General features: G+C 36.6%; 1 protein-coding gene across 3 annotated transcripts in view; it reads left to right on the top strand.

Annotated features, from left to right (window-relative positions):
* The window catches only part of LOC149572335 (uncharacterized), a 271,128-nt gene that overhangs the window by 14,786 nt on the left and 228,497 nt on the right, over positions 1–27,845 (top strand). For all 3 annotated transcript variants that reach the window (XR_016359910.1, XM_089813534.1, XM_089813535.1), the window contains exon 2: positions 24,361–24,465. Coding sequence is in view for 2 of the 3 variants with exons in the window: in XM_089813534.1 (XP_089669660.1) it covers positions 24,361–24,465 (105 nt within the window). In the remaining variant the exon portion in view is untranslated. The remainder of the gene's footprint in view (positions 1–24,360; positions 24,466–27,845) is intronic.

Here is a 27,845-nt window from a genome sequence, read left to right as displayed (position 1 = left end):
GAACGGTCTGGACCCGCTCGATTGAGGGCCAATCCGAATCAAGAAGTGAAGGTCCCCACACAATTAAGCTGTATAACATTGTTAGTTTGACCAACAAGTCCAAGATAGATAACTTGGACTCAGTATCCTGAAAGTGGTGTTGAAAGCACTATCTCTCCAAAAAGGCGAGGGAACCCATCCCCTTGGCAACCTTGGGCAAGTGTGCGGGCCTCATGCTGAAGCGGGGGCCAGAGAACTTGACCTCGAAATAAGTGTAAGAAGAGACAATCTCGATCCGTTCATTCTGGAAGCTAAAGTGAAGATGCGAGTTCTTCAGATAGTTAAAGACCATAACTTGTGTCTTGCTTAGATTCACCCTAAGCTGACGCATGTAAAGTTTCTAAAGATTCTGATAACCAATACTGAAATAATGATTTAGGTCTTGCTGAAAATCGATCTCTTGTAAGTCTTGTCTAAATGTTATTGTTCAGGAAATCTGAAATGAATTTTGGAAATTATAATTTTATCTTTGATATAAATCCTTTGAAGCAGATTGCTAGAAGAACAGACTTTGGTAATAATTGTGTGTCTTCTATCCACAAATGTACTATTCCAACCCCACACGACTTGAACAATCTATCTCTCTCCCTGTGAATTCTGGTACAGTGGAGATGGTATGGATGTACAGGTGCCTATATGAAGGCCATACGATGTAATGAAGATGATGCCCATATGGAAGATAGGGGGAAGCTGCTACAGTGATTGTATGGTGGACTGGCCGAGCTTGAGATAGCCGTATGGTAACAGGTGGAGGGGAGGGAGACCGTATGGATGTCTATGTGGAAGCCGTATGTTATGAAGTTAGAGGCCGTACGACAGATATAAGGCAGGCCGTATGGTCTATAAAAAATGTCGTACGATGGGTGTGGGTTATCTTGCGTACGGTGAAGAGTCCGTATGGGAGGTATAGAAGCCGTATGGAATTGATGCCAAGCCTACAAATTATGGAATGAGTGTACGTTAGGGAAATTTGCCTAGGGAATGCACTTTGTAATATGGAAATGGACGAACATACATTCAAATACAAATCAACTTGATACCACTTGGAAATTGTAGAATGTAACATACACAGATTGCAGACGCAAAACCAAGAGATTCACCAATCGGTACTAATATTTCCACATACAATTGAAACATCCTGTTTTTACCGGGTCTAAATTAACAAATACCATACTCAAAGAAATACAGTTTCTACTTCGTTTCATGGGAAGACAGTTATATCATTCATGTTCATGTGAATAAGATTTAGTGTTAAAATCAGTTAGACAAAATTTTCTTAACTAAAAACTTGAAATACCGTCGAATGAAATTACTATAGAAAATGAAAACCTCATACCTCGGAAAACTGAGATCAGATTCAAACTAGGGATGCTTCTGCAACCACCTGGGTTAGTCCACTATAACAATTTCATATGATGATTTTCATCTATAAACCACTATCTTAAAAACAAATGTTAATTACAATTAAAAACTACTATATTTTAAATTAGGCATCACATACCACTGAATCAATTAGGGCATGATTTACCTTGGGCTCATTTAGGGCTTCTGATACCGCTGTCTCATTTAGGTCTTCTGCTACCACAAATTCATCTAGGGCTTCCGATACCACATAGTCAATTAGGGCTTCCGATACCACTGATTCAAATAGGGCTTCCATTATCATTGATTCAAATAGGGCTTCCATTACCACGCATTCAACTAGGGTTTCGATACCACTATGTCATTTAGGGTTCTAGTCATCTCTCAAATCAATTAGGGCTTCAGATTTCTTTTCCTCTGATTACTTAACTGTGACCAAATCTCAAGATTACAAAATATACTTATATTCGTTATTCACATATATGAAAGTAAAATGATGATAACAATGATATAATTCAATTAAATCTTATAAAATGATAGTACCTGTTTTTGATAAGCATTTGAATGCATGGCTTATCTTTGTCTGACGCATATCTGACATCTTGAGATAGGTGAAAACATTGTTAGGGGCTTAACCACCCAACCTCGGACCACAACATATCCCCACACGATCTCTAACGAGAAAGGCCCTCCCTACCCGGAATTGACAGGGAACATCTTACCATCCACTGGGCATCATGATATATAACACGCCATATGACTTGGCAGCAGGAGATCATCATAACAGGAATATGCATGAGCTATTAATTAACGGTAAATATTGAAATGTCTTAACTGATACTGGTTCATATTATTGACAATTCCTTTCTCACACCTCATCACCCATCTTCTCGACTACACAGCTGGGTGAGTCCTAGGTATTCGAAATTCTTAGAGCAAACAGTTCTAACAATTATTCAAGAAGATTTCATACATCCATCATTTCACATTCTATGATTATGTTCTTTAAAGATCAAAAAATTGACAACAACCTTGACAATCATTGAACATGAATGGAGCATATATGAGCTAAAGCGTTATTTATTTTAGTACTTATTTGATTTTGATATCATCCTTGAATTTTCTTTTACAGGTTCATCTACGCCTCATCACCCTAATAAGACCATCCAGCCGGTGATTTCCTTGGTGCTATCAAATTATCTTTATTGATACGTTCTGTACCTTCTTCACCTTATTCTGGCTCTTAGCCTGGTGAATTCCTGGGTACTATGATTTATTAACTCATCTCTGATTTAAACATGATTTCAAATTGCATGATATATGCTACCCAAGAAGATGGTCTTTTAAGATAAAAGAAAATAAGAGAAGTTGCCTATTCAGATACCATGCAATCTAACTGATTTGAATAGAAAATATGGCTAAGTAAATCAACTGATTTCCAATAGGATATAATAAATTGAGAGTAACTATGGACGGCTTCATTTGGGACTTATATCATAACAAGAAATAAAGACATTGGATTTACATTTGGCTCTTTGAACAGTTCGATGATACAAAATATTGGCTATATGGTCAACTTACAAGGAAGATTGCATATTTATTATCAAAAAGAAATTCTTAAAATACAAAGGATGTCTTACGTGACTTGGCCTTGTGATAATGTGACTCAGATTTTGGAAATAGTTCTCCAATCTGTAGCTATAAGCTCAGCTGTATACTTTGTAAATACTTCTTGTATCCTCCACACTGAGTTTTGTAAGCTGGTTGAAGGTTTTGGATGTGCTATGGTTTGCACGACTGGGAACAGTAATGGACGCCAAAGGCTAAGAGACTATGGTGCCGAGTTATGTTGAAGTGTACAGGAAAAAAGGAGAATGCCGAAGACAGATCAATGCCGGTTATGTTTAATGGATCATATAATAAGCTTGAGCCTGACGTTACGACTGCCATTAGTTATAAAGAACCCATACGAATTCACTCAAATCGATTTTTAAAAGAAAAAATAAGGTTGAAAAATAATTGTACAATTCAAATTAAAGATAAGGAAGAGAAGTTGGAAAGATAAAAAACTCAAGTTGCGAAATGTTTAAATCGATTAATTATGCCAAGTTCTATCATTAAAGAATATTAAATTAGAAATAATAGAGTTGGAAGGTTGTAATTCGAAAATTACTCAAATATTATTATAATTCGAAAATTATTAAAATCTTATAAGTATTTTAAAACATCATTTTATTAAATTATTAAAATATAAAGACGCCAAAACATTTTTATATTCAAAAGCACAAATATAAACTATTAATAAAAATATTACGACGAAAGATAATTTTAAAATCCTTTAAGAATACGTTTATAATTAAACTTAATTAATTAAATTAGCTTAATTATTAACAACTCATGTAGTTATAGAGATGTGTCCTGTTTCAAATCGCTAGGTCCGCTACCGGTCTGTCCAATGATGGTGATGCCCTACCTAATTCTTTTCTGACAATGCTTCGACCCCTTCGACATGCTCCCTGCAAGGAATTTCTTTGTAATTAAATTATAAATTATATAATTTTAAATAATCATAACGATTAACCTTTCATCTTAATTCCATGAATTCGCGATTAATGATCAACTAACATGTTATCTGCACTTGAAATCATAACGACCAACTATCTTACCATCTTGCCAAATTATATCAAATTAAACTGCCCACTGACTTCATGTGAACCTTAATTACTATATTTCAAGCTAGGTCAAAAATTGGGATGTAACAAGAAGTAAGTCTTCAATTTGCTAGATACAAACTGAGTTGAACATCGACGAAATAGGGTGAGGGTTGAATCCCACCGAAACTGCACGAGCCAAATAGGGAAGATCTTTCACTTCTGAAATGGCGAATTACAGAGAACTCCAACAGGAATTCGTAGTACAGAGAAATATAATCCAAGGCATACCTAAGACTTCCTACAAGCCGTGCTTAAATACCCATTGGGAAACCATTCTGAGGGTATACAAAGAGAGCTGATGGCGACACAAACTTCGACACAAAAATAAAAATGGGACCGAGATAAATTAAATCAATTGGTCCGTTATAAAGTTTAATTAAATACACTTATTTTATGACGGGAACATTACAGTCCTCCCGTCCCAAAATTTGCTTGTCCTCAAGCAAACGCAGCGCAAGGTGTTGGAGAATGTGCTCGCCTTCCCACGTTGCGTCATCCAATGGCAAGTGTCGCTAGCGTACGAAGTATTCCTTCACAGTGCGGTTCTGTAGGGTCTTTTCACGTACTTGAAGGATCTTAGTGGGTTCTAGAATGAGTTTTCTTTCTTCGTTGAGTGGCGGAAGGTCGCTAGCAACTGTGATGTTTTGCCCTATGGCTTTCTTTAGACAAGAAACATGGAAGACATTATGAATGTGGCTTCCCTCCGAAAGTTCCAGTTCATACGCTACCTCACCAATGCAACGGACCACGCGATACGGACCATAAAATTGTGGCTTCAATTTCTCCTTCCTTGTTCCTTTTAATGAAGATTGTCGGTATGGCTAGAGCCGGAGATATACCAGATCCCCTACTTCAAAACTCCTCTCTATCCGGCATCCGTCGGCATACATCTTCTGTTGATTTTGTGCCTACTGTAGGTTTTCTTTCAAACTCCTCAGTATGTCCTGCCCCTCTTGAAGCCAATCCCTCGTCCTTGGAGCGCGACTGTCACCCAGAACTGTGTCGATGAAGGAGAGGGGTTTGTGCCCGTACAGAGCTTTGAATGGCGCCATCTCGATAGACATGTGATACGTGGTATTGTAGCAATATTCCCCCAGATGGATCCATTTTACCCACACTCGGTGTGTCGAGACGTGTAATGTCCCCATCTTTTTAGCAACTAAGTGGAGTTCTTAGCCTTCACATTCTCCAAAGGCTAAGTGGAGCATAAGAGGAAATTAAATTGATTTCCTATAAAGTCATTAAATAAATTAAAAATTAAAAGGTGACTTTATATTTAATTAATTTAATTAATTATTTTATTACAAGGGAGAAGCTTCTAGAGTGTGTATTAATTATTGGAAAGGGGGAAACCTCTAGCAATTTAATTTTCTAGAAGCACAATTAATTATTGTATTGCAAGGGAGGAGTTTCTAGAGAGTGCATTAATTGTTGGAAGGGGTAAGCTTCTAGTACTTGCAATTAATTAATATTTGATTCCCTTCTAGAAGGGTGTAGGAAAAGTATAAATAGAGGTGGGAGAGTCATTGTTTAGCATCGGATTATTGTATCAGATGACTGTGAATTGCATTTGATAAAAGCTTGGAGGTGTGAGTTAGAGTTTTGGTCTTGGCATTAGAGGACGTTCATCCTCTCTTGTAACATTCTAAACGTCATTCCCTTGGGGTTTGGTCTTTGGAATACATTGCTATGCATTTGATTTTATCATTTCATTAAATCGCTTTCAACAATTGGTTTAGTTCTTGGGCATTCCCAGGGAGCCCATTACAGTGGTATCAGAGCTATAAGTCCTGCCATCCTATGGAGGTCTTATAGGGAATTTGGGACAGTCGAATAGAGGGAAAAGTGTTTGACAAAATGCTCAAACGGTTACTAGGTACATTAGAGGAGGGGTAGTGTATGCAACAGGAGCAGAATAGGCGAATGGATATGATGTTGCAACTTATGGCTAGACAGATGGGCATCAATATTGAAGATTTGTATGTTGCTCCAGTGCAGGAGGTAGTTGATTCCTCAGGTGGGATCGGGACACATATAGAGCCATCTGGCTATGATGTTGGTGATGTGGGTGTTTCAACAAAGTCAATAGATGTGTTTATGCTCTAGTATTATTGATTCACAATCTGGTGTTGAGTCATGTGTGCAAAGTTAGGAGTCCACATATGAAGCTTTGTCAGGGGATGGCGATGCAGTAATAGTGAGATTAGGAGAATGCGATGATACTATTATATCAACAACCACTTCTGTGTCAGTCGAACCATCCAATGAGGAGTTTAGCAGTATGCATGCAGTGGTTGATGTGTGTTCTAATGATGGCGCACATGTTGATTATGAGTTTTCATCAACTACAGATTCGGTTAAGTTTTCTGTTGCAGCAGTTAGTGTTGTTTTTATGTCCACATATTTCGATGCGGCTACACCTATTATTGATACAGTTAGCATGAGTGCATATGGTTCGCTTGTCGTTACATCTTTTTCAATGCATGTTGGTGATGATCAGGATTCCAGTCCAATATATATTATGTGGGTGGATACAAGGAAGAAGAGATTTCATAGATCTTCTACGGAGTTGCCTTCTGGTTACATCTTGACTTCTACATCATTAACACAAGTTTTGGGTGCTAGGCTGCAGGACATGTGGTTGGTCCTGATGATGCTGATTTGCAGTTGGTTTAATGTCCAAAAGGATGTCACATACTACTTCAATTGGGATCCGGGTGGAGGTCGGAGTTCATTGTGTTGTTGGATTGCTTGAGGACAAGCAATTTCAAAGAAGGCGGATTGTAATGTCCCCATCTTTTGAGCAGGTAAGTGGAGTTCTTGGCCTTCACGTTCTCCAAAGGCTAAGTGGAGCATAAGAGGAAATTAAATTAATTTCCTATAAAGTCATTAAATAAATTAAAAATTTAAAGGTGACTTTATATTTAATTAATTAAATTAATTATTGTATTACAAGGGAGAAGCTTCTAGAGTGTGTATTAATTATTGGAAAGGGGGAAACCTCTAGTAATTTAATTTTCTAGAAGCACAATTAATTATTATATTGCAAGGAAGGAGTTTCTAGAGAGTGCATTAATTATTGGAAGGCGGAAGCTTATAGTACTTGCAATTAATTAATATTTGATTCCCTTCTGGAAGGGTGTAAGAAAAGTATAAATAGAGGTGGGAGAGTCATTGTTTAGCATCAGATTATTGTATCGGATGATTGTGATTTGCATTTGATAAAAGCTTGGTTGTGTGAGCTAGAGTTTTGGTCTTGGCATTAGAGGACGTTCATCCTCTCTTGTAACAGTCTAGATGTCATTCCCTTGGGGTTATGCCTTTGGAACACATTGCTATGTATTTGATTTTATCATTTCATTAAAATCGCTTGCAGCAGTTGGTTCAGTTTTTGGGCATTTCTAGGGTGCCCATTACAAGACAGTTCCGAATGTAGCCTTGAGCCATTTGTTCACAATCTCAGTTTGTCCGTCCATCTGCAGGTGGTAACTTGTGCTTGGTGATAATTCTGTCCCTGCCATCTGAAACAATTTTGTCCAAAAGATATTGACAAATCGTCCATCCCGATCACTGACGATGTTTCGGGGCAACCCATGCAAGTGAAAGACTTCTCTAAAAAACAAATTGGCAACTTGAGCAGCCTGAAGGTCTGAGGGGATGGCGAAGAAATGTGCATACTTTGTCAACCTGTCAACTACCACGAAGATACAGTCCTTTTCGTTTACCTTGGGAAGACCTGTTATGAAGTCCATTGATATACTTTCCCACTTATGTTCGGGAATTGGCAAAGGCTGTAGCAGACCTACAGGCAGAGTGTGTTCGAACTTATTCTGTTGGCAGACCGTACATTCTCTTACATGTAACACGTCCCCTTTTAGTCCCTTCCATGAAAACCTCTCTCGAAGACTTCTGTAAGTTTTAAGGAAATCGGGGTGTCCAGCTAGAGGTGAGTCGTGTACTTCCTTCAAGATCTTTTGCTTTAGTTTGGACTTTGGCACCAAGTATAACCGATCTTTATAGTATATGATATCATTCACCACTCGGTACCGATCATCATGGGTGTGGCCATCGATTATTTCATAGGCAGTTGTATTCTTGGAATATTCCACTAACAGTTGTGCTTTTCAGTCTGTTCAAATCTGATCTAGTCAGCAGATGGTGGGTTTTCTGGACAAGGCATCTGCAACAACATTGTTCTTTCCTTTTACACATTCAATGTCGAAATCAAAAGACTGAACTTTGCTTACCCATTTTTGTTGCCGTTTGTTCAAGTCTCGCTGCTCTAGGAAATATTTCAAACTGTTGTGATCTGTACGGATGACAAACTTGGCACCTACCAGATACTGCCGAAACTTGGTTAGTGCATGCACGATGGCCAACATTTCTTTGTTGTAGATAGAATACAAGTGTTCTGTTGGTGTAAGCTTTCTGCTCTAGTAAGCGATGGGGTGTTTGTCTTGTATCAGTACTGTTCGAATGCCTTCCCCGGATGCGTCGCACTCCAGAATGAACGATCGAATGAAGTCAAGTAGTGCAAGTGCTCATGGCCCTTTTTAGCTTTTCAAAAGTGAGCCGTGCCTCTTCGTTCCACTAGAATGACCCCTTCTTCGTCAGATCCGTCAAAGGTGCGCTGAGCTAAGAGAATCCTTTAACAAACCTCTTGTAGTAACTACACAGTCCGAAGAATCCTCGCAAGTCCGTGAGTGATTTTGGGGGAGGCCAGTCAAGGATAGCCTGAATTTCTCCTGATGCACTTGAACCTCGTATTTATTGACAACATGCCCCAAGTACAATATCTCTGTCATCCCAAACTCACATTTGGACTATTTGGCTAACAAGGATTGTTCCTCCATGATACTCAAAACTTCATTCAGATGCTTCAGATGCTCCTCCCATGTCTTGCTATAAATAAGATCATCAAAGAATACCAATAAATACTTACGCAATTGTTTGTTGAAGATGCAGTTCATGCATGATTGAAATGTAGTAGGTGCGTTGGTCAATCCGAACGGCATGACTAGGAACTCATAATGTTCGTAGTGGCAGTGGAAAACTGTTTTCTCCACATCTTCTCTCATTCGGATCTGATGGTATCTGGAATAGAGATCTATTTTTGAAAAATGGATTGCTCCATGCAGTTCATCTAGTAGCTTATCTATCCTTGGAATGGGATACCTATTCTTTATTGTTTTCTTGTTTAATGCGTGGCAGTCCACACACATGCGTATCGTCTTGTCCTTCTTTTTGGCCAACACTACAAATAACGTGAATGGGTTGGAATTGGGACGGATCCATCCTTTCTCTAGCAATTCCTGAATTGTCCTTTCGATCTCATCTTTAAATTTTTTGGGGTGGCGGTACGGTGTGGTTATGATTGACTTTGCCCCCTGATTCCACTCGATAGTGTGTTCAAACCCTTAGTGCCGTGGTATGCTAGGAGGAATATCCATGAAAACCTTTTCATGTCCACTTAAAATATCTTGGAGCTCATCATCCTGTGGAGGTGTTCTTTGCCCTTTTATAGGTTTCGCCGAGATGAAACAATGCGCAACCCACACAATGTTATCGTGTCGAAAGATTGCCTCCATCCGATGCGCAGAAACTTCCTTCGGACCTTCATTTGCCATTCCTCGGAGGACGACCTTCTTTTCATCAACCACAAAAGTGAAGTCCATTCTTTTGAAACTCTGGGTGCATTCATCAAGGGTCTCCATCCACTGTATGCCAAGAATAACTTCCATGTCTGCCAGGTCCACTATGAAGAAGTCGTCAGTTACCGTGTGATTCGCCATTGTGATGCTCAATTGAGGAACAAGGTGTGTGCAGGGCAGGAAAGTCCCTCTGACTACCTTGACCTGAAAGCCTGCGTGCGCCTCTGTAGGGAGACTTCTTTGTCTTACCAAGGATGGGTTGATGAAATTTAGAGTCACACCGCTATCCAACATCATCATAACCCTTTGTCCCTGCAGGGTACCTTGTACATGAAAAATTGTTCACCTCGGGCTGCCAACCAAAGAAATGGCTTCTCCGTGCTGTACCAGAGCGACAATTCTCTCTGTACGGTTCAGATTGATGTTGGTGTCATGGTAGGGTTGGTTATCTTCGGCCGACATTTCTTCCTGTTCGTGTTTGTCCTCATTATCAGATACGACCTCAATGTAGTGGATCTTCCCTTTCTTGAGGCATCAGTGGCCAGGCTCCCAAGGTCCCTTGCAATTGAAACACAATTTCTTCCTTCGGAATTCCTGTCGGGTAGCTTCATCTAATGACGGCTTCTTGGGCAGAGGAGGTTTGTCCCTCGGAAATGTCGGCGGTTTGGATGAGTGACTTTTGGAGGATGAGGATGATGCCGACAATGATGTCATACTACTTGCCTTACTAATTGCTTTTGATAGGGTAGACGGATTGAATCCCTTCACCCAACCTTTCAGCGATTCTATTAGTCTATCCATGAAGAGCACGACCTGCCTTCTTTTGGAAATGTTTGTGACCAAAACAAAAAGTTTCTGAAACTTCCCAATGAACTAATCTATCGATCCAGTTTGCTTCAGTTGCGCCAAATCTTTGAAATTGAGCTCGGGATCTTTCCCATCAAATCGTTCTATCAATCTCTCCGTGAATTCCGCATGTCTTTATTTGATCATGCCCTAATGTGATGGTGCCGTGGTGCCGCCATTCGTGCGCAACTCCCTCCAAGTGCAACGCAACAAATTTGATTGCTTCTTCTTCTGGCATAGGATTCAGCTGGAAGTAGGTATCAACTTTCATCACCCACGCTTGCGCTAATATAGAACCCGTTCCGTCAAATGGAGACAGATTCACCTTATTCAACTTTCTCCTGAGATCATCGTTAAAGTATCCTCTGTTTCTGCCTCCTGAATATCTCATTCTCAGATCTGTGTAATCTTTGCATGATATATCTTCTTCAAGGTTTGCATTCTTCCACTCTTCTCTCATCTCTTCGAATGTTGGTTGTCTCCCTTCATGTTGTGTCTCCATCCATGGTGGAAAAGTCGGCATGGAAGGTCGAGAGTGTGCTGGCTGAGGGTTTGATTTACCCGTCAACGAGTCTGCGCTGTGACCATTTTGTTTTCCGCCAACTTCTTGAGAGTTTCTTCCACGAGTCACTGCGTATCAATGATCTCTGCCTTATTCCTATCAAGTTCTCTCAGAAGAGCCACAAGTTCGGTAGTGGTTGGTTCTTGTTTATCCGCCATTCGATCAACGGAATGTGTGCTTCTTTTCCAACTATAAACTCTCATTCACTGTCCACAGGCTGGCAGGATTGAAGCGCTCTGATACCACTATACTGTTCCAACCCCACACAACTTGAACAATCTATCTCTCTCCTTGTGAATTCTAGTACGGTGGAGATGATATGGATGTACGGGTGCCTATATGAAGGCCGTACGATGTAATGAAGATGATGCCCATACGAAAGATAGGGGGAAGCTGCTACAGTGGCCGTACGGTGGATTGGTCGGCCTTGAGATAGCCTTACGGTAATAGGTGGAGGGGAGGGAGATCGTACAGATTTCTATGTGGAAGTCGTTCGTTATGAAGTCAAAGGTTGTACGACAGATATAAGGCAGGCCGTACGGTCTATAAGAAATGTCGTACGATGGGTGTGGGTTATCTTGCGTATAGCGAAGAGTCCGTACGAGAGGTATAGAAGCCGTACGGAATTGATGCCAAGCCTATAGATTATGGAAGGAGTGTATAGTAGGGAAATTTGCCCAAGGAATGCACTTTGTAATATGGAAATGGACAAACATACATTCAAATACAAACCAACTTGACACCACTTGGAAATTGCAGAATGTAACATACATAGATTGCAGACGTAGAACCAAGAGATTCACCAACTGGTACTGGTATTTCCACATACAATTAAGTCTTCAATTTGCCAGATACAGACCGAGTTGAACATCGACGGGATAGGGTGAGGGTTGAATCCCACCAAAATTGCACGAGCCAAATAGGGAAGATCTTTCACTTCCGAAATGGTGAATTACAGAGAACTCCAACAGGAATTTGCAGTACAGAGAAATATAATCCAAAGCATACCTAAGACTTCCTCTAAGCCGTGCTTAAATACCCGTCAGGAAACCATTCTGAGGGTGTACAAGGATAGCTGACGGTGACACAAACTTCGACACAAAAATAAAAATGGGACCGAGATAAATTAAATCAATCGGCCCGTTACAAAGTTTAATTAAATACACTTATCTTTTGACGGGAACATTACAACAAACATGTTCCTATTTATATATAACCCAAGGGTCTTGTCTTTTCAAAAGACATATCCCTTCTAGGTTGGCCCTCCATGAATTAATCTCTTCCTCATAACAAATAGGCGGCTTTAAACAGTTAACTAATAGTTAACAAAAATCAACTACAATAGTTTGTTAAGAGGCAAACAAGTATACCTCATAAGTCGCTGATCATGTTGCTTGGAGAAGTATTAATCATAAGGCAAATACAAAGAACCATTTATGCATATCGGATCAGACTGATCAAGAATATTAGAACATTGCTATTATCAAGTTATAACGATTTAACCCTCCCTTTTAACTTGATAATATAAATGAGAGAAACATATCTAGCAACATAGATTAAGCATAGAATTGTACTCTATATCTATCTGATTCTTCCATGCATGTAGTATCATGATAATGATAATTATATTACCAAACTTGTAATATGGATTATCACTAACACTAGCGATAATAGTATTGTAAAGCATACAATATACAGGATAAAATCCAAAGAATAATTAAATTCTTCATTTATCCAAGTTGTGACTCATAGGTACTGGCATTCCTATATCACAACACAATCCTGAGTTAAGATCTACCAGAACACACGATAAACTCTGGAGAATAATTAAATTCTTCATTTATCCAAATTGTGAGTCATAGACATAGAAATGTCTACATCACAATATGATCTTAAACTCATCTAGATCTGATAGTAGTTCTCTACTGTTCAGCACATCATCTAAGAGATTGTCATCTCTCATAATGTCCTTTATACAAGTGTTCATTATCTCAGAGATTGTCACCTCTTAGATAATGAATACAAATGGTGAAGCCCATAACAATCAATAGCCTGACAAAAATTATTTTAATATTAATTTAAAGAATACAAATGTTTAATAATTCAACCATATCGAGTCTTTTCCTGAAGTGATCTATCTTCATTCGAGAGAGAGGTTTGGTAAGAATATTTGTTGTCTAATCTGCAGTGCAAATGTACTCTAATTTTACAGTATTCTTGTCTACCATATCTCTTACATAATGGTAAGGAATTTCAATATGCTTGGAGTTGTCATGGAAAACTGGATTCACATAAAGCTTAATGGAACTCGGATTATCACAATGAATAATAGTAGGATTCATGGGTTGACCAAATAATCCCACAAGTAACTTTCTAAGCCAAATTGCTTCTCGAGAAGCCATTGCTGATGCAATGTATTCAGCTTCTGAGTAACTGTGTGCTACTTGATGGAGTTTTAAATTTCATAGTTTAGGATTTCCATTCTGATTTTTCCTGTCTTTTTGTTTTCATTTTTATGTTCTTTGTACCATGAATTATATAATTTTGCACCTTAGGATGTGATACCTCAACATTTTTGTGCATCGCTTCCTAAAATTTATGTTTCAAAGATTCTTTAACTTTCTTGGCTAGCCTAAAAGTTTCTAATCCATTATCCAATTTGAGTGATTGGTCATAACTTTACTTATTCTTTGTTTTTATTATACAGATAACAGTATTGAAATTGCGTATCAATTATACTGCATTAAGATTGGATATTGTTCTCAAGATATTGACTGGATGAAGCGATGAGTTGCTTGAATGGTTCCAATACTTTACAATTGAGCAACGATACAGACATGGAGACAGATATATGTGTATTATTCTAAATATTTGCGACAAAATTATTAAAGAGCATATAGTGATAATTATACACAGAATTCAAAAACTCGATACATGCCTTTAATGGAGGAGGACAGCCAGTTTGTATCTACGATACAAGCAATATCATGATAGCGGCAACAAAATTCCATCGTTCGCATTCATATGAAGGTTCTATGCTATGGAGTCATCGTTATTCTTAAGAGAAGCGATAATTTGAGTTTTTATCATACGCGACAAATGAAAAGAGAAATATGTTTATATTATAAAATATCAAGTGTTTATAAGATGAGATAGCCTGTTCGAAAACATGTGTTGGAGTCACTGAGGGAGAAGCAAGGGCTGGGACCCATGATTTAGAAAGATATTTGTCAACAAGATGTGCGATGGTGGATTGGGTACTCATGCCAATCATATGTTGATACTAAGCGTTTAAAAGGAGACATTATTGTAGATGTCTAACCTATTGGCAACGTAACAATATTCAGCAAGGAGGAGGATGAGCTTGTAGACGCCAAAGTATGGAGGGGTCCTCGTGTTTGGTTTTCCAAGCATTTAATCGATTATCACTTTAATTAAAAGTTTTATTAATATTTAATGTTTAGTTATTTGTTTTGAAAGGTTGTGGTGTATTAAAAGTAATCGACACCTTTTAGCTCTTTATAAATATGTAATGTAAAATCAAACAAAGACACAACTCATATTATATATTGTAACTCTCTGCATATTGTGAAGCATATGTGCTATTTAAATTCCTTCCTTGGAAAAAGATTGAAGTTTGAACCAAGCTCCTAGATATTGAATTATTGAGCATAAATTTCGATATTGTTTGAGATCAAATTGTGTTGAGTGGAGTATCAATTTCTGAGTGTCTTCAATATGATTTTTTCTACAATATAATCAGTAAGATTTTTTATTTACTTCAGAGTTGAAAACTATATAGTGCATCCTTTATGATCATCTTTATCTTCTATTAATAATTTGTTATTAGGATAAGTGGATCAAATTGTTCGTTGCTATTTAAACCCGATAAATAAAAATATTGTGAAATATTGTGATTGTTTCCTAAGGGTCAAAAGATCATAGACTGGTTCAAATAAGCATGAATACGAAGTGATTTCACGTATCCTGATAATTGAATTGTTTATAGATTTAATATACATAATATCATAGAGTTGTATGTGAAAACGTATGGTTTTGACTCTATCACCCGTTTAAATTTTGGCACCGATCACTAATTCACTCATAATTCTCAATCTATATACTAGCAATAATATAATCTCTTTCCTTTAAGGGTTTGATATCTATTTGTTTTAATAATTCACTTTTGATCTTATTTCAGCATTCACAAGTTTATTAAAATTATTGTATTTTCGAAGATTAATACTCACTATTAGCAATCCAGAAGTTTCCTTAACCTTTTGCCATTTCGCGAAACTATCTTTACATTAAATCTATTTTCTGTAAACGTGTTGGATCCAAGTTTTTTCTCTAGGATTAGGTGCATCAACCTGGGTTTTGCAGAACTAGAAGTGCAGAGGATCCAGATCGACTCGATTGATCCTATCAAATTGGCCACAATCGATTAGATATCCCAACATCAAGCAGGCAAGGTTGGTAGGGTTCTAATCTACGGTTTTGGGATCCGACACGATTGATGACTTATTTCTACATATCCATGATATCATTGCTGATCCTAAATTGAAACAACATCCTGAAGTGCTTTTTCTTTCATTAACATTTCCACCCCAATCCGAGTCTGTGAATCCATGTAAGTCCATGTCAACTTTCTCATATTTGAGCCCAAGGGTAAGAGTGCGTTGTAAGTATCTCACAATGTGTTTAACTGCAACTAGGTGAATCTCCTTTGGCTCATACATAAACTGACTTAAGGCATTAACAACATAGCAAATATCAGGTTTTGTATTTACCAAGTACATAAGAGACCCAATCATTTGTCTGTAAAGAGTAGAATCTATGGAAGGTGATTCTGCTGCTCCTTTAAGTTTATGTAGATTAGTCTCCGTTGGAGAATACATAGGCCTGCAGTTCCACATTCCAAATCTCTTCAAGATGTCTAATGTATACTTTCCTTGATTAAGTATGATGCTATCAGAATTCTTCCATACTTCCAGTCCTAGGAAGTAATGAAGGAGTCCTAAATCTTTCATCTCAAATTCTCTAATTAGATCTTTCTTTCATTGATCTATAAGATGATTATCACCTGTTGTTAGTAAATCGTCAACATACAATATCAAAATTATCATATCATCTTTATCCTTTTTACAATATAGATTAGGATCAGCTTCACTCTTTGAGAATCCTAAGTTGGTGAGATACTTATCAATTCTTTCAAACCAAGCACTTGGAGCCTGTTTAAGCCCATAGAGAGCTTTCTTGAGCTTGTAAATAAAAACTTTAGGGTTATGAGTTTCAAATCTTTCAAGTTGCTCCAAATATACCTCTTTTGTAATCTTTCCATTCAGAAATGCTTTTTTTACATCCATTTGATGTACTTTCCATCCCTTCGATGTTGCAATAGCTAGGACTGCTTTTACAGAAGTATATCTGGCAATAGGAGCAAAGGTTTCTTCATAATTAATTCCCTCTTTCTGAGAGAATCCCCTGGCTACAAATTTGGCTTTATATTTTTCAATGCTACCGTCAGCAGCATGCTTGATTATAAATATCCACTTAGAAGAAACAACGGATTTTCCTTCAGGTCTTGGAACAATTTCCCAAACATCATTCTTGATAATGGATTGGTATTCTTCCGTCATGGCATCCTTCCAAGCTTTATGTTTAATAGGATCTAAAACATTGTTTGGTTCTAATTTAGATAAATCACTCATGTTTGCTGCATAACTAGAAAATCTTTTGGGTCTTTTGCTTTCTCTGAAGGTTCCAGATGGTGTAGTGAAGTCTTGTGCTTCCTCTATTGTCTTAATGGCCCAAAGTGGTCTTTTCTTTGGATTTTGAGTTTTCTCAAGATTGAGATTTTGAATTTCATCTTCAATTTCTTCAATGTTCTCTCTCTGAAACTCGGATTCAATATTTTCTTCAGAACTAGGTAAGGGATAGGGATCTTCAAAACTTAGGGCTCTTTTGAATGCTAAATCTTCTTCAAATATTACATCCGTACTAAGTTCAATATTTTTTTGAGCAGGTATGAAAATATTATATGCTTTAGATGTTTCACTATACCCAACAAAAATACCTTTCGTCCTGGAAGGTTCTAACTTAGTTCTCTTTTCCTTTGGAACATATATATATATATATATACTGGGCATCCAAATATCCTAAGATGGCTTATATTAGGTTTAACCTTAGTAAAGACTTCTTCAGGAGTTTTATCTTTAAGGTAGGAATGAGGACTCTTGTTTGAATATAGACAACAGTACAAGAGGCTTCTGCCCAAAGATAACAATGTAAATTTTGATCAAATATCATAGCTCTTGTTGCTTCTATAATTGTTCTATTTTTCCTTTATGCTACCCCGTTTTGTTGTGAGTTATAAGGAACATTATACTTCCTCTTAATTTCTGCCTCTTTACAAAACTCTTTAAACAAATCTGAAGTATATTCCCCTCCATTATTAGTCCTAAGAGTTTTAATTTTGTGTCTTGATAAGTTTTCAGTTAAGGTTTTGAGCTCTTTAAATCTCTTAAGGATTTCCTCTAATTCTTTACCTTTTAAGAAGTAAATCCAAGTTTTCCTAGAGAAGTCATCTATAAAAAGTATATAGTACAGAATCCCTTAAGAGAAACAAACATAGGTCCACATAAATCTGGGTGGACTAATTCCAAAACATTGTTAGTTTTTCTAGTGCTATCATGAAATGGACTTTTGGTGTTCTTACTTAGAGCACATCCTTTAGATATACTTGAATGATCTTTATTCAGCTTAGGTAAACCAATAACCATCTTCTCCATAGTCGATAAGGTTTTGAAATTTAGAGGTCCTAACCTTTTGTACTATATTTCGTTTATATCAGTAGCTTCATGAATTAAGGGTTGAATAGGTCTACTAGGTTCTGTATTTAATTCATTCAAGTATCTCTTTCTTTGGCCAATCAATTTTGATTTCTTAAATGAGAGGTTTTTGGACTAGGTCATTACTTTACCGTCCAGGAATGCAACATTATGTCCATCATCTTCAAGTGTTGTAACAGAGATAAGACTCCTTTTTATTCCTATTACATAGAGTATTCCTTTGAGTTGTAGAGCACTACTTGACTTCAGTTTCAGGGTGCAATTCCCAATTCCTTTGACAGAATGAGCTGAATTATCACCGATGGTAATTTCGCCATCAACTTCGTCTGATATTATGTCTAGTGCTTCTTTGTATCCTATAATGTGTCGAGATGATCCACTATCAATCACCTATGCTTTGCTAGATACCTCATTTGATAGTGCATAATACAATATATGATTCTCAGGATTATAATTATCTTCTTTCCTAGTAATGTTTATACAGTTTACTCTCTGCTTTGTATTCTCAGTGCAATTAGATCTGCAGTGCCCAAATTTTTCACTTTTTCACATTTTATTTTGTATATATCTTTTTTCGGTTGGTTATTCTTTTGCTTACCCTTCTTCTTCTTGAAGTGCTTCTTCTTACCTTTATAGGAATTTGTGTTTGAGAACATGAAGTCCTTCATTTTCAGTTTCAACTTTCCCCCTTTCTAAAGTTTTCTAGATTCTTCTTGAAGGCAATCTTCCTTAAGTCTATTGAAGTCAGAAAAATTGTCTCTAGCACTTACTCCTTGTGCAAATGTTTTTCATGAATCTGGTAACCCATATATAGCCATAAGTTTTAGTTCCTCGTCTTTAATTATGGTCCCTATACTTGCAAGATCATCTCTTAGAGTAGCAACCCTTAGGAAGTACGAATTCACAGATTTTCCCTTCTTTATTTGTATTTGATTGTAGTTGCCTTTTTAGTGCAAGGGTTCTAGTTGCATTGTTAACCTCATATGCATTTAATAATGCATTCATCATATTAAATGTTGTTTGATGTTTCATTAGCATAGGTACTATTTCATTTTTCACTCTATCTAATATGATCTACATGGCTTTCCTATTTTCTTTACTCCAGATAGTTCTATTAGCTTCAACAACAGGTTGCTTGGATGCTGAGTCAACGAACTGTTTCACATCATTGTCTTCAAGATGCCAAGCCTAGGGCATCACGGAAAAATTTCAGTTTTGTCCCAACTGCTCCCAAACCTTTTGTAACATGTAAAATACATGGAATCCTAACATTCCCCAAGGTCTTGGGCAATTCCAATGGTGGAATGTTAGGATATCATGATTTGAATCCACAACCTAGGGTTTTAACTTTAAGGGGTTTTAACTTTAAGGGTTTCTGAACCAGTTTGGATTCAAACTGATGGATCTCGTCAAGGAATGCACCAAATGACTTAAGTCAAATTGCAAAGGAAAACTAATTCATCATACTATCTAACTATGTGCTTGGATCAGGGTGCCCAATCTCTACAATTCTGTACAATCACAGAAAACAGCAAATTTACAGGAAATTTCAATGTTTTCAGCAGAACAAAACCTTCATATTCATTCCAAACTTCATCGTTACATCTGATATTGTTCGTAGGGATTATAAACACGCTCATGAATGTTGGCCAACCACCCAAAACCTATTTCTCAACTTCCTAGCCATTGGACACAACATATTTAAAAAGTTGTCAAAGTTGCCAAGCAACTTTTGAGCAACATTGGCAACATTTACTTTTTTTTTTTTGCATTTGTCACATCATTGTGACTTAAGGAATTCTAACCCATCCAAACATGATGAATAGGATCTAAAAACACTGTGTTTGCCACAATTTTGGAAAAGTTTAATCAATATTGACCCACTATGGGTCCTGAAGGATTCAATGACCAAAAGGTCTACAAAATGTATCAAAGATGAAATGGACTATCAGGCCTTATTTCAAACATGAAAAGAGCACAACCAAACAAACAAGGATCCCCATGGATCACCCTAGGTGCCCCTGCACCGTGTGTGCTGTAATGTGATTTTCTGCCATTTGGGTTCAGGGCTGTCTCCCTGCTATCTTAGTCCAAATCATTGCTGTCCTGGACAAGGATTTATTGGCTAAAATAAGTGCATTCTCCTTGGAAGCATCGATAACAATCCACCTGTTGAGTTACCTAAAGAAGATTGACATCTGGGAACTATTGTAACTAATTATGGATGAAGAACTAACTAGAAGAGAGTGTAAAATGCTGAGCTATAGCAAAGGAAATTTCAAACATCTACCAACAAATTCATATCAAATAATTTCTTCCCTATTTCTATCATTTTAACAAAAAAGGAAACTGTTTCTCTTTCACATGAACAGAAAACCTTGCCAAACTGAATTAACTACTCTTAAGTAAATGGAAATAAAATATTAATAAAAACTTTGCATTCACACGATCAAGAGTATAACTAACAGTCTATAACTGGTTTAAATGAAATGGATTATAACTGAAAACAAAATTAACTAATTGCATTCAAGAGATAACATGAAGTTGAGGGAGAAGAGAGTAACTGTGCTCTGATCCTTTCTAGTAAATCTGAATCTTTAATGTATCCCTGATAGAGGCAGAGCATCATCAGAGGGTTACCTTCCAGCCATTGAGTCTTGACCGTTGTTCTTCCACACAACTTCCATTCATAAGTGGCCCTGCCATACACAAGAGGTGCAGATATGGGTTTCAGTCTAATTGTCATTCGAGTCTTTGATGTTTAGAGCCTACACCAATCTTAGTTGGTCACATCCTCTTCACTAGACAAGTACTTATGTTTTATGTGATGAAGGTCGCATGCTATTACAAAGCGCCACTTTGGCCAAGATTTTAAAATGCAAGCACTGTACTTCGTCAATTTCATCACCTTACTCGTTATTTGAGTCCATTAGACTCTTTTGGGTCTCCATGGCTGATCTTGGCTTTGCTGTGCATTTCATGCAATAACAGTCTTACAACTTTAAGGAATGGTGACTTGCTGGCAACTGCATAAAATATATGATTCTTACTGGTCAAAGACTAATTAAGGGGAGGAATTCTTAACAGTTGTCGCTGTTATAATTCATTTTTAATATGATTGGTTTTATAATTTATTTCATTCATTCTGTTTTCACCCTTCCTGAATGCTGTTATGCTTTCTTTTCTTATTTTATGAGTTATCGGATCGAGGTTTTATCCAATAATTCAAGTAAGATGATACAACATTCTTATTACATAGTCATTCATTAAAATTGTAAGTTTTAAGAACTGAATTATTCAAGTATATTAGTTCCTATCCCTCATAATAGTAAGTTTTAAAGACACAGTCACTCACAATACTCAGCTTGGACTCACTTAGAATTTTGTTTGCTTCAGTTTTATTTAAATCAAATTGAATTGGTTTGGTCTTTCAGGTTTTACCAACTCAGAGTTAGTAAAGTTTTCATAGTCTTCTTGTTAAAATTTGGTTTTGTGCTCCTTTTGATTTGCTCGGTATCTTGCCGAGTATTGGTTCTAAATTTGCAATGTTTGAGTCAACTTTTAGGCTTTGTTTTTCCGAGTTCATCTGTGTTGGGTATGAGTACAAATATATATGTATGTATTATGGTAAAATAATGAATGTGTTATTAAATAGAGATCATAAATGATCTATATATATAAGTATACAAGAGAATGTTTCTATAATGAACAAGAGAGGAAATAGAAACATTTTTATAGAGTGAAAAAATAAAGTTTCCATATCGAACAAAAGTAGTTAATGGAAACATTACAAAAAGAGTGACCATTAAAAAAAGATGGAAGAGAGAGTAAATAGAAACTATCTAATATCGTAATAACCTCCCTTAATGGTCAATCTATCTTCAAAAAAATAAAATTTGCAAGAGAATCTAATGTGTATGTTCTACAATAGTGGTCTGTGGTAGGACAAGGGTTAGTACCCAAAACAAGCACCTCAAGGCGACGGTACTTGAAGATCGCCATCATTCTCTGCTTCCAGGCGTAGTAGTTCTTTCTGTTGAATCCCTGACAACTTTCTAAGAGAATATTAGTGAGAGATGCCATGACACATTTTTAATGCAAAAAAATGTGTATCTAAAAAGGCACAAACTATGAGGCAGATTGACGAAAGACCCAAGAGTGAAAGGCACCCAAAGGAGAGATAAAAAAACCCAGAAAGAATCTGAAATTAGATTCTGAATTTGCTGGCTCGAAAAATGATGCATAGAAAATGATGCACCCAAAAAAAACAGAGTCCGACCTAGTTGAGATCTTCAAAAACCTATCAAGAATCTACTAAAAGATTTTCAAAACGACAAATAATCTGATAGTTTTGCTGGAAACCCTAGCCGTTTTTGAAAAACCCAAAAAATGGCAGAAGTGGTGGAAAATGAAATTGCTAGACAAAAATCAGAGATGGGTTTAAAACACCCTAGATGCTGCCCTTTGCAGAAGATGTGCAGAAAAAATACGCCAGATAATATTTGAGGAAAAAATTTAACCCACAAAGGAATTCCACGCAACTTAAAATTTTTTTTTCAAGGGAAAAAATTATGAAAACTCATCAGAAAATTTTTAAGGGAAAAATTTATGAAAACCCATCAGAAAATTTGTAAGGGAAAAAATTATGAAAACCCATCAAATTTTTTTAAGGGCAGTGAAATAGGAGAGCACATGTAAGTAACAAAATGCATATGCAAGCGACATGCAAGTGCATGCAAGAACATGCAAGCAACCTTTGAAAATTGGAGACTTTTGCCCAAATAAAAAAATTGTGAATTCAAAACTCTCAACTAGGGCTTGCGATTTTTATTTCTAAAAATCGAAAAACAAATTTCTGGAAAAAATTCCAGATCACAAGGGGCTCGAATATTCTGAAAAAATTCACCAAATTTTAAGAAATCCCATTGACTTGCTCTGATACCATGTTATGGTAAAATAATGAATGTGTTATTAAACAAAGATCATAAATGATCTATATATACAAGTATATGAGAGAATTTTTCTATAGCGAATAGGAAATAGGAAATAGAAACCTTCTTGTAGAGTGAAAAAAGAAAGTTTCCATAACGAACTTAAGGAGTTTATGGAAACATTACTAAAAGAGTGACCATTAGAAAAAGATGGAAGAGAGAGTAAATAGAAGCCATCTAATATTGTAATAGTATGAGCTTGATCTTATACCATACGCAAAAGGATCAATTTGGGGTTATGTTGTTTTATGACATGTTGTCCATATTTATATTGAGTATAATAATAAAAATTTAGAGACTAGCATAAGGATCATTTGCTCTTCTGGAATGCTTTAAAATATTGAATTAATTACTTACAAACATACTTAAAATTCATTCAGGGGTAGTTACATTGAATAGCTATTTTTGCAAGATGCATTGGAGGGCTCTTTTCATCTAGGCGAATCTCTTGGAAAGCCATCTAAACTAAAAAGATCAAGAACTAAGTTTGGTGTAACAGTTAACAAGGTGAGCAGTTATTGGACTGCATGTTGAAATGTCAGGAGAAGTCTAGAATATATATTTATCAAGAATTTGCTTTCTTATGTTGAGCCATGCTGAATTTCTAACGAGCAATGCCAGTGTATCATGAAATAACGAGAAGAAATTAACTTTTGCACATGAAAACTGTTTGGTTAAATATTTCTGGATCCTTTCCGAACTTATACCATTTGCTTCACGTCTCCCTACTCATAGAGGAATTGATTAGAAAGGGCAATAAATCGAGAAGGTCAATAATATGTGAGGGTATTTAATTTTACAAAGTTTACGATATGATGCTTTTTTTTCTATTATCTATTAGCCACTAATTTGTCTCTTAAAGGAATTTATTGTTTGTTTTGTTGTGATACTGATTGTTCAAAACTATATTATTCTTTTTGCAACTGTTCAGAGACTAGCTATTTTTCTTGTGGTGTTGTTTCAAACACTAGATGAAACTTATGGTTGAGAGGTTTCTTTCATTGGCTCATGATTGGAGCACTTGTTCGAGGTATCACTTCATTTAGAGAAACCTCTTGAAAAGCTTTCTAAATAAAGAACGACAAAACACAAGGTTGGACTAATAAATCTCTACAAGTTGAGAAGCAATTTTCTGGACAGTCTATTGACAGTGTCTGTATTATTTGAAATGCTTGGAAGAATCTAGTTCCTATGTATAAAATAAATTTAGTTTCTGGCTTTTAATGTTCTGGACCCTGTTGTACGTGCAATTGGTAATGAGATGTTTAGTTAAAATGTTTGGAATGTCAATTCTTTCAGTACACCTGTTTTGATTGCCATTGTTGTTGTTGGTTATTTTTGCAGGATTTGCTTCAGGATACTTGCTTATTAGAAGAACATTGTCATCTTCAGAATGTCAGTAAACCCAAGAATTCCAGAAGGAAGCTTGATGTGATAAATCCTAATGAGGCAAGAAGAAATTAAATTTGCCTTCTGCTTTATTCTGTGTTTCTTATTGACAATAATCAAGGTGTTACTAGGAGACGGCTATTGGTATTGGTATGGCTAGTTTTTAAAATAGGAGAGAAGAGGTACTTGGAGATGCCACTTAAAATAAAAATAAAAATGGTTCTTCGAAAATATCATGACATAGAACATTCAAAACAAGAATGACGGTAAAGCTAAATTTGAAGTTTACAGTTTGATACAGAATGTTGAATGCCACTGTGTCAAAGAGTTCGAAATTTGCACTACATATTTCATATCAGATTATCATTAGATATTGAAATTCAAAAATCTTGACAGTTAGATGCGGATACATAAACAAAAAACCAAAAAGCAGAAATCTATCATTCACTCTTCTACATTTTGATCATCCATATATCAAGGTCCTTAGTCATGATGTTCTCTAGATACTCATCACTCTCAAACTTACATTCCTCTGATGGTAGGGGAATTGGGGGTAATACTTAAAGGCCATCTGGATGAACTGCTTCATCCACCATTGCTACAACTTCCTCATCAGGGAAAATTTGGTCCCATATTTCTGAAGGACCCTCCCTGTACCTAGGATCTACACGAGATTAGACCAAGTAAGCTAAAAAATTAGAAACATTCTATGGGATCAACTGATCTGAAGCCTTCATTTGCATCTTTTCTTTGAGATTTTTATACATAAATAACAAAAGCTTCTTTCTACGGGTCTCATTAAGCCATCAAAGAATGAGGCCTTGTTGGCTAGTCAGCCTACAAGGGATAGAAGAGCCAGGACAATTTGAAAAGAAACAAAAGGATTTGAAAAAAAAGCCACATACAGATGTAGAACAACATAAATCATTTCTAAAAGATGATTCATCTAAGAAGGTGAAGTCTACCCATGCATATTGCAAAAGAACTAGACATGAAGAACATTCTTGTTACGAGAAGGATATTGATGAATTGAAACATCTGAAGAAAACATCGGTCTTCCTTCCCAAATGTTCAAATCGACTTCTTCTTATTCAGAACAGTTAGGATATACAAAGGTAAAAGGTTATGTAGGACTTGCTTCTGAAGCAGCTAATGGTAAAGCTCTGTGTGCTTCTACATGTTTTGAATCAGGGAGTTGACTCCTAGATTGCAGAGATTCTCATCATATATATGGCTTCTATATAGTGCAGGTTCTTTTTTTGATCCTTGTGTTGTGCCACCTATTTTGATGGAGAACAACACTTATAAGAATGTAACTGGGAAAGGTTCTATTGATATTATGAATGACACCTTTGATGATGTTTTGTGTGTACCTCATCTATCGAATCTTCTTTGCATCTATTAGATCATCCATAACGGAATAGGGTGTTGAAGTTTGTAGCTGTAATAGAGATATTTATCTCTAGAAATATGGATGTTATTATTGTCATAGCCACCTTCAACGAAGATGACACTTATGATTTAATTATAATAACAAATAAAGACATGTGTCTTTTGACATGCGGTAAGGCATGGGAATACGAAGAGTTGTATTTGTAATAAAGTGTTATGTTTAGGAAATTGAAGGGACCTTTGTTTAGAACATGAAGAGTCTCTCGTTAATTTATATAAATCGCATCAAGCGATAGGGCATTGTACACTTAAACTTTATTATCTATTAAGTAATCTTTTGTTGTGTGCATGTGTTTTTCCCTTCATTCTCGAAGGGTTTTCCCAGGGTATTTATGGTGTTTATTGTTTTAGTTTTGGCTCTTTTTTATTGGTGTTTATCATCTTATTTTCTGGGCTCCAATTTCAACATTGTATCAGAGTCTCGTTTGATAACAGTTTATAAGGAAGTTTTCTTGTTGCAATGTTGAGTATTTGAGCATATTGGATATAGAGGCCTAAGACAAGAGACATGAATTGCTCTATTCGTATGGGTTCTTGATTTTGATTGTATGATGTGTTGTCCGACGACCACACTGTCAAGGATTTAAGTTGTTCTACAACTTAAAATGGCCTGGAGATATTCATCAACTTAAAGCAGAGGTTTCACATCTTTTTGGTATCGCACTCCTTGCCATCATGATTATTTAGCGTCAGGCTTATTTAATACTGTGTTATTTCCTCTTTGTGTCAGTTCATAGTTATAGTGTGCTGTTATGTTTGCAATGGCTGTTATCTATGCTTCATTTCGATATTGGGAGGTATGTGTATGTGTTTTATTTTGGTCGTTCCTTCTGCTTCGGAAGACAACTCTTGTGAGAGTTTTTGCTTTCTGCCTGAGTGTTTTTCACATCATTGGGAGGAATTGGAGCGGAAACTATTTCATTGGAGACTAATCCAAATTTTTTAATGCTTTCAAATATTATCGTGTCCTTCTAGGAATAAAAAATATGCAGAGTGTGTAGATTATCACTAGTTCTCTTGTGCAAATATTGAAGGGGCGTCAGGATTTTTTTGAAACTCCCATTGTAACACCAATACTGGGGTATGTCGAGACGAGTTTATGGGACGGGGGGAAAATGAGCCTCATTTTTCAGGATGGTAGGGGGATGGCCAGGGGACGGTGGCAAGGGGAGGACGGGCAGGGAGGGTTGTTGTATAGTATACATATCGAATATGAAATGCTAGTTATGAAATGATGTTTCATTAGAACATACCAGATTAAAATACTCGAACATAGCAAAATTGCAACATGAACTAGAACCATTGAACATTCAACGTATTAACATATTACATACCCAATAGTAACATTCAAAAATAAAAAATCAAATAGAAATTCAAGTACGTATCCTAGTGACGGCATAGTTGTGGAATGACGGAGGTGGGGGTACTTGGGCACTTAAGTACCCGGTGTGGGGACGTTTTGGGAACGGGTACTTTGAGGTTTGGGAAGGGGGTGCGAGTCCCATGTTACACTGGAAACTCCTCAAGAGGCTCCCTCAAATTCATTTCACATCCATTGTATGCTCGATATCTTTCATTTGCTAGAATAAAACAGTTGAATGGTAGTGGAGGCGTTCTTTTCTTTTGTCGACTCAAGAGGCTCACTCTCTTTACGTTGTTCACTTGTCAGGAGTCGTTCGAGACTTGGAAAGCAGAGAGATAGTTGCTACTGGGATGGTTGCTCATGCATCTCGGTTGTATGCTTTGCATTGATGATGATTTTGATCTCTTGGTTGTTGATAATGCTCCTAGTGCGAATCTTGATATTGAGGAGAACTTTGGTTTCTTGAACTTGGGTATTCTCACATCAGATCCAGTTCTTGATTCTTACATTTTCTTCTCCTACATCTACTGTTTCTTCTGAGGATACTTGTGTTGTTACATAAATGACTATTTGTGATTTCGTGTAACATGAATTTGAAACACATTGTCTTCCAGATTTTTTTAAA

Source organism: Cupressus sempervirens, chromosome 2 (assembly GCF_028749045.1).
Source record: "Cupressus sempervirens isolate cs-2001-9-10 chromosome 2, ASM2874904v1, whole genome shotgun sequence".
Taxonomy (NCBI): Eukaryota; Viridiplantae; Streptophyta; class Pinopsida; order Cupressales; family Cupressaceae; genus Cupressus; species Cupressus sempervirens.
The sequence above is the reverse complement of the archived record's forward strand: the minus strand, read 5'-3'. Positions and strand labels throughout refer to the sequence as shown.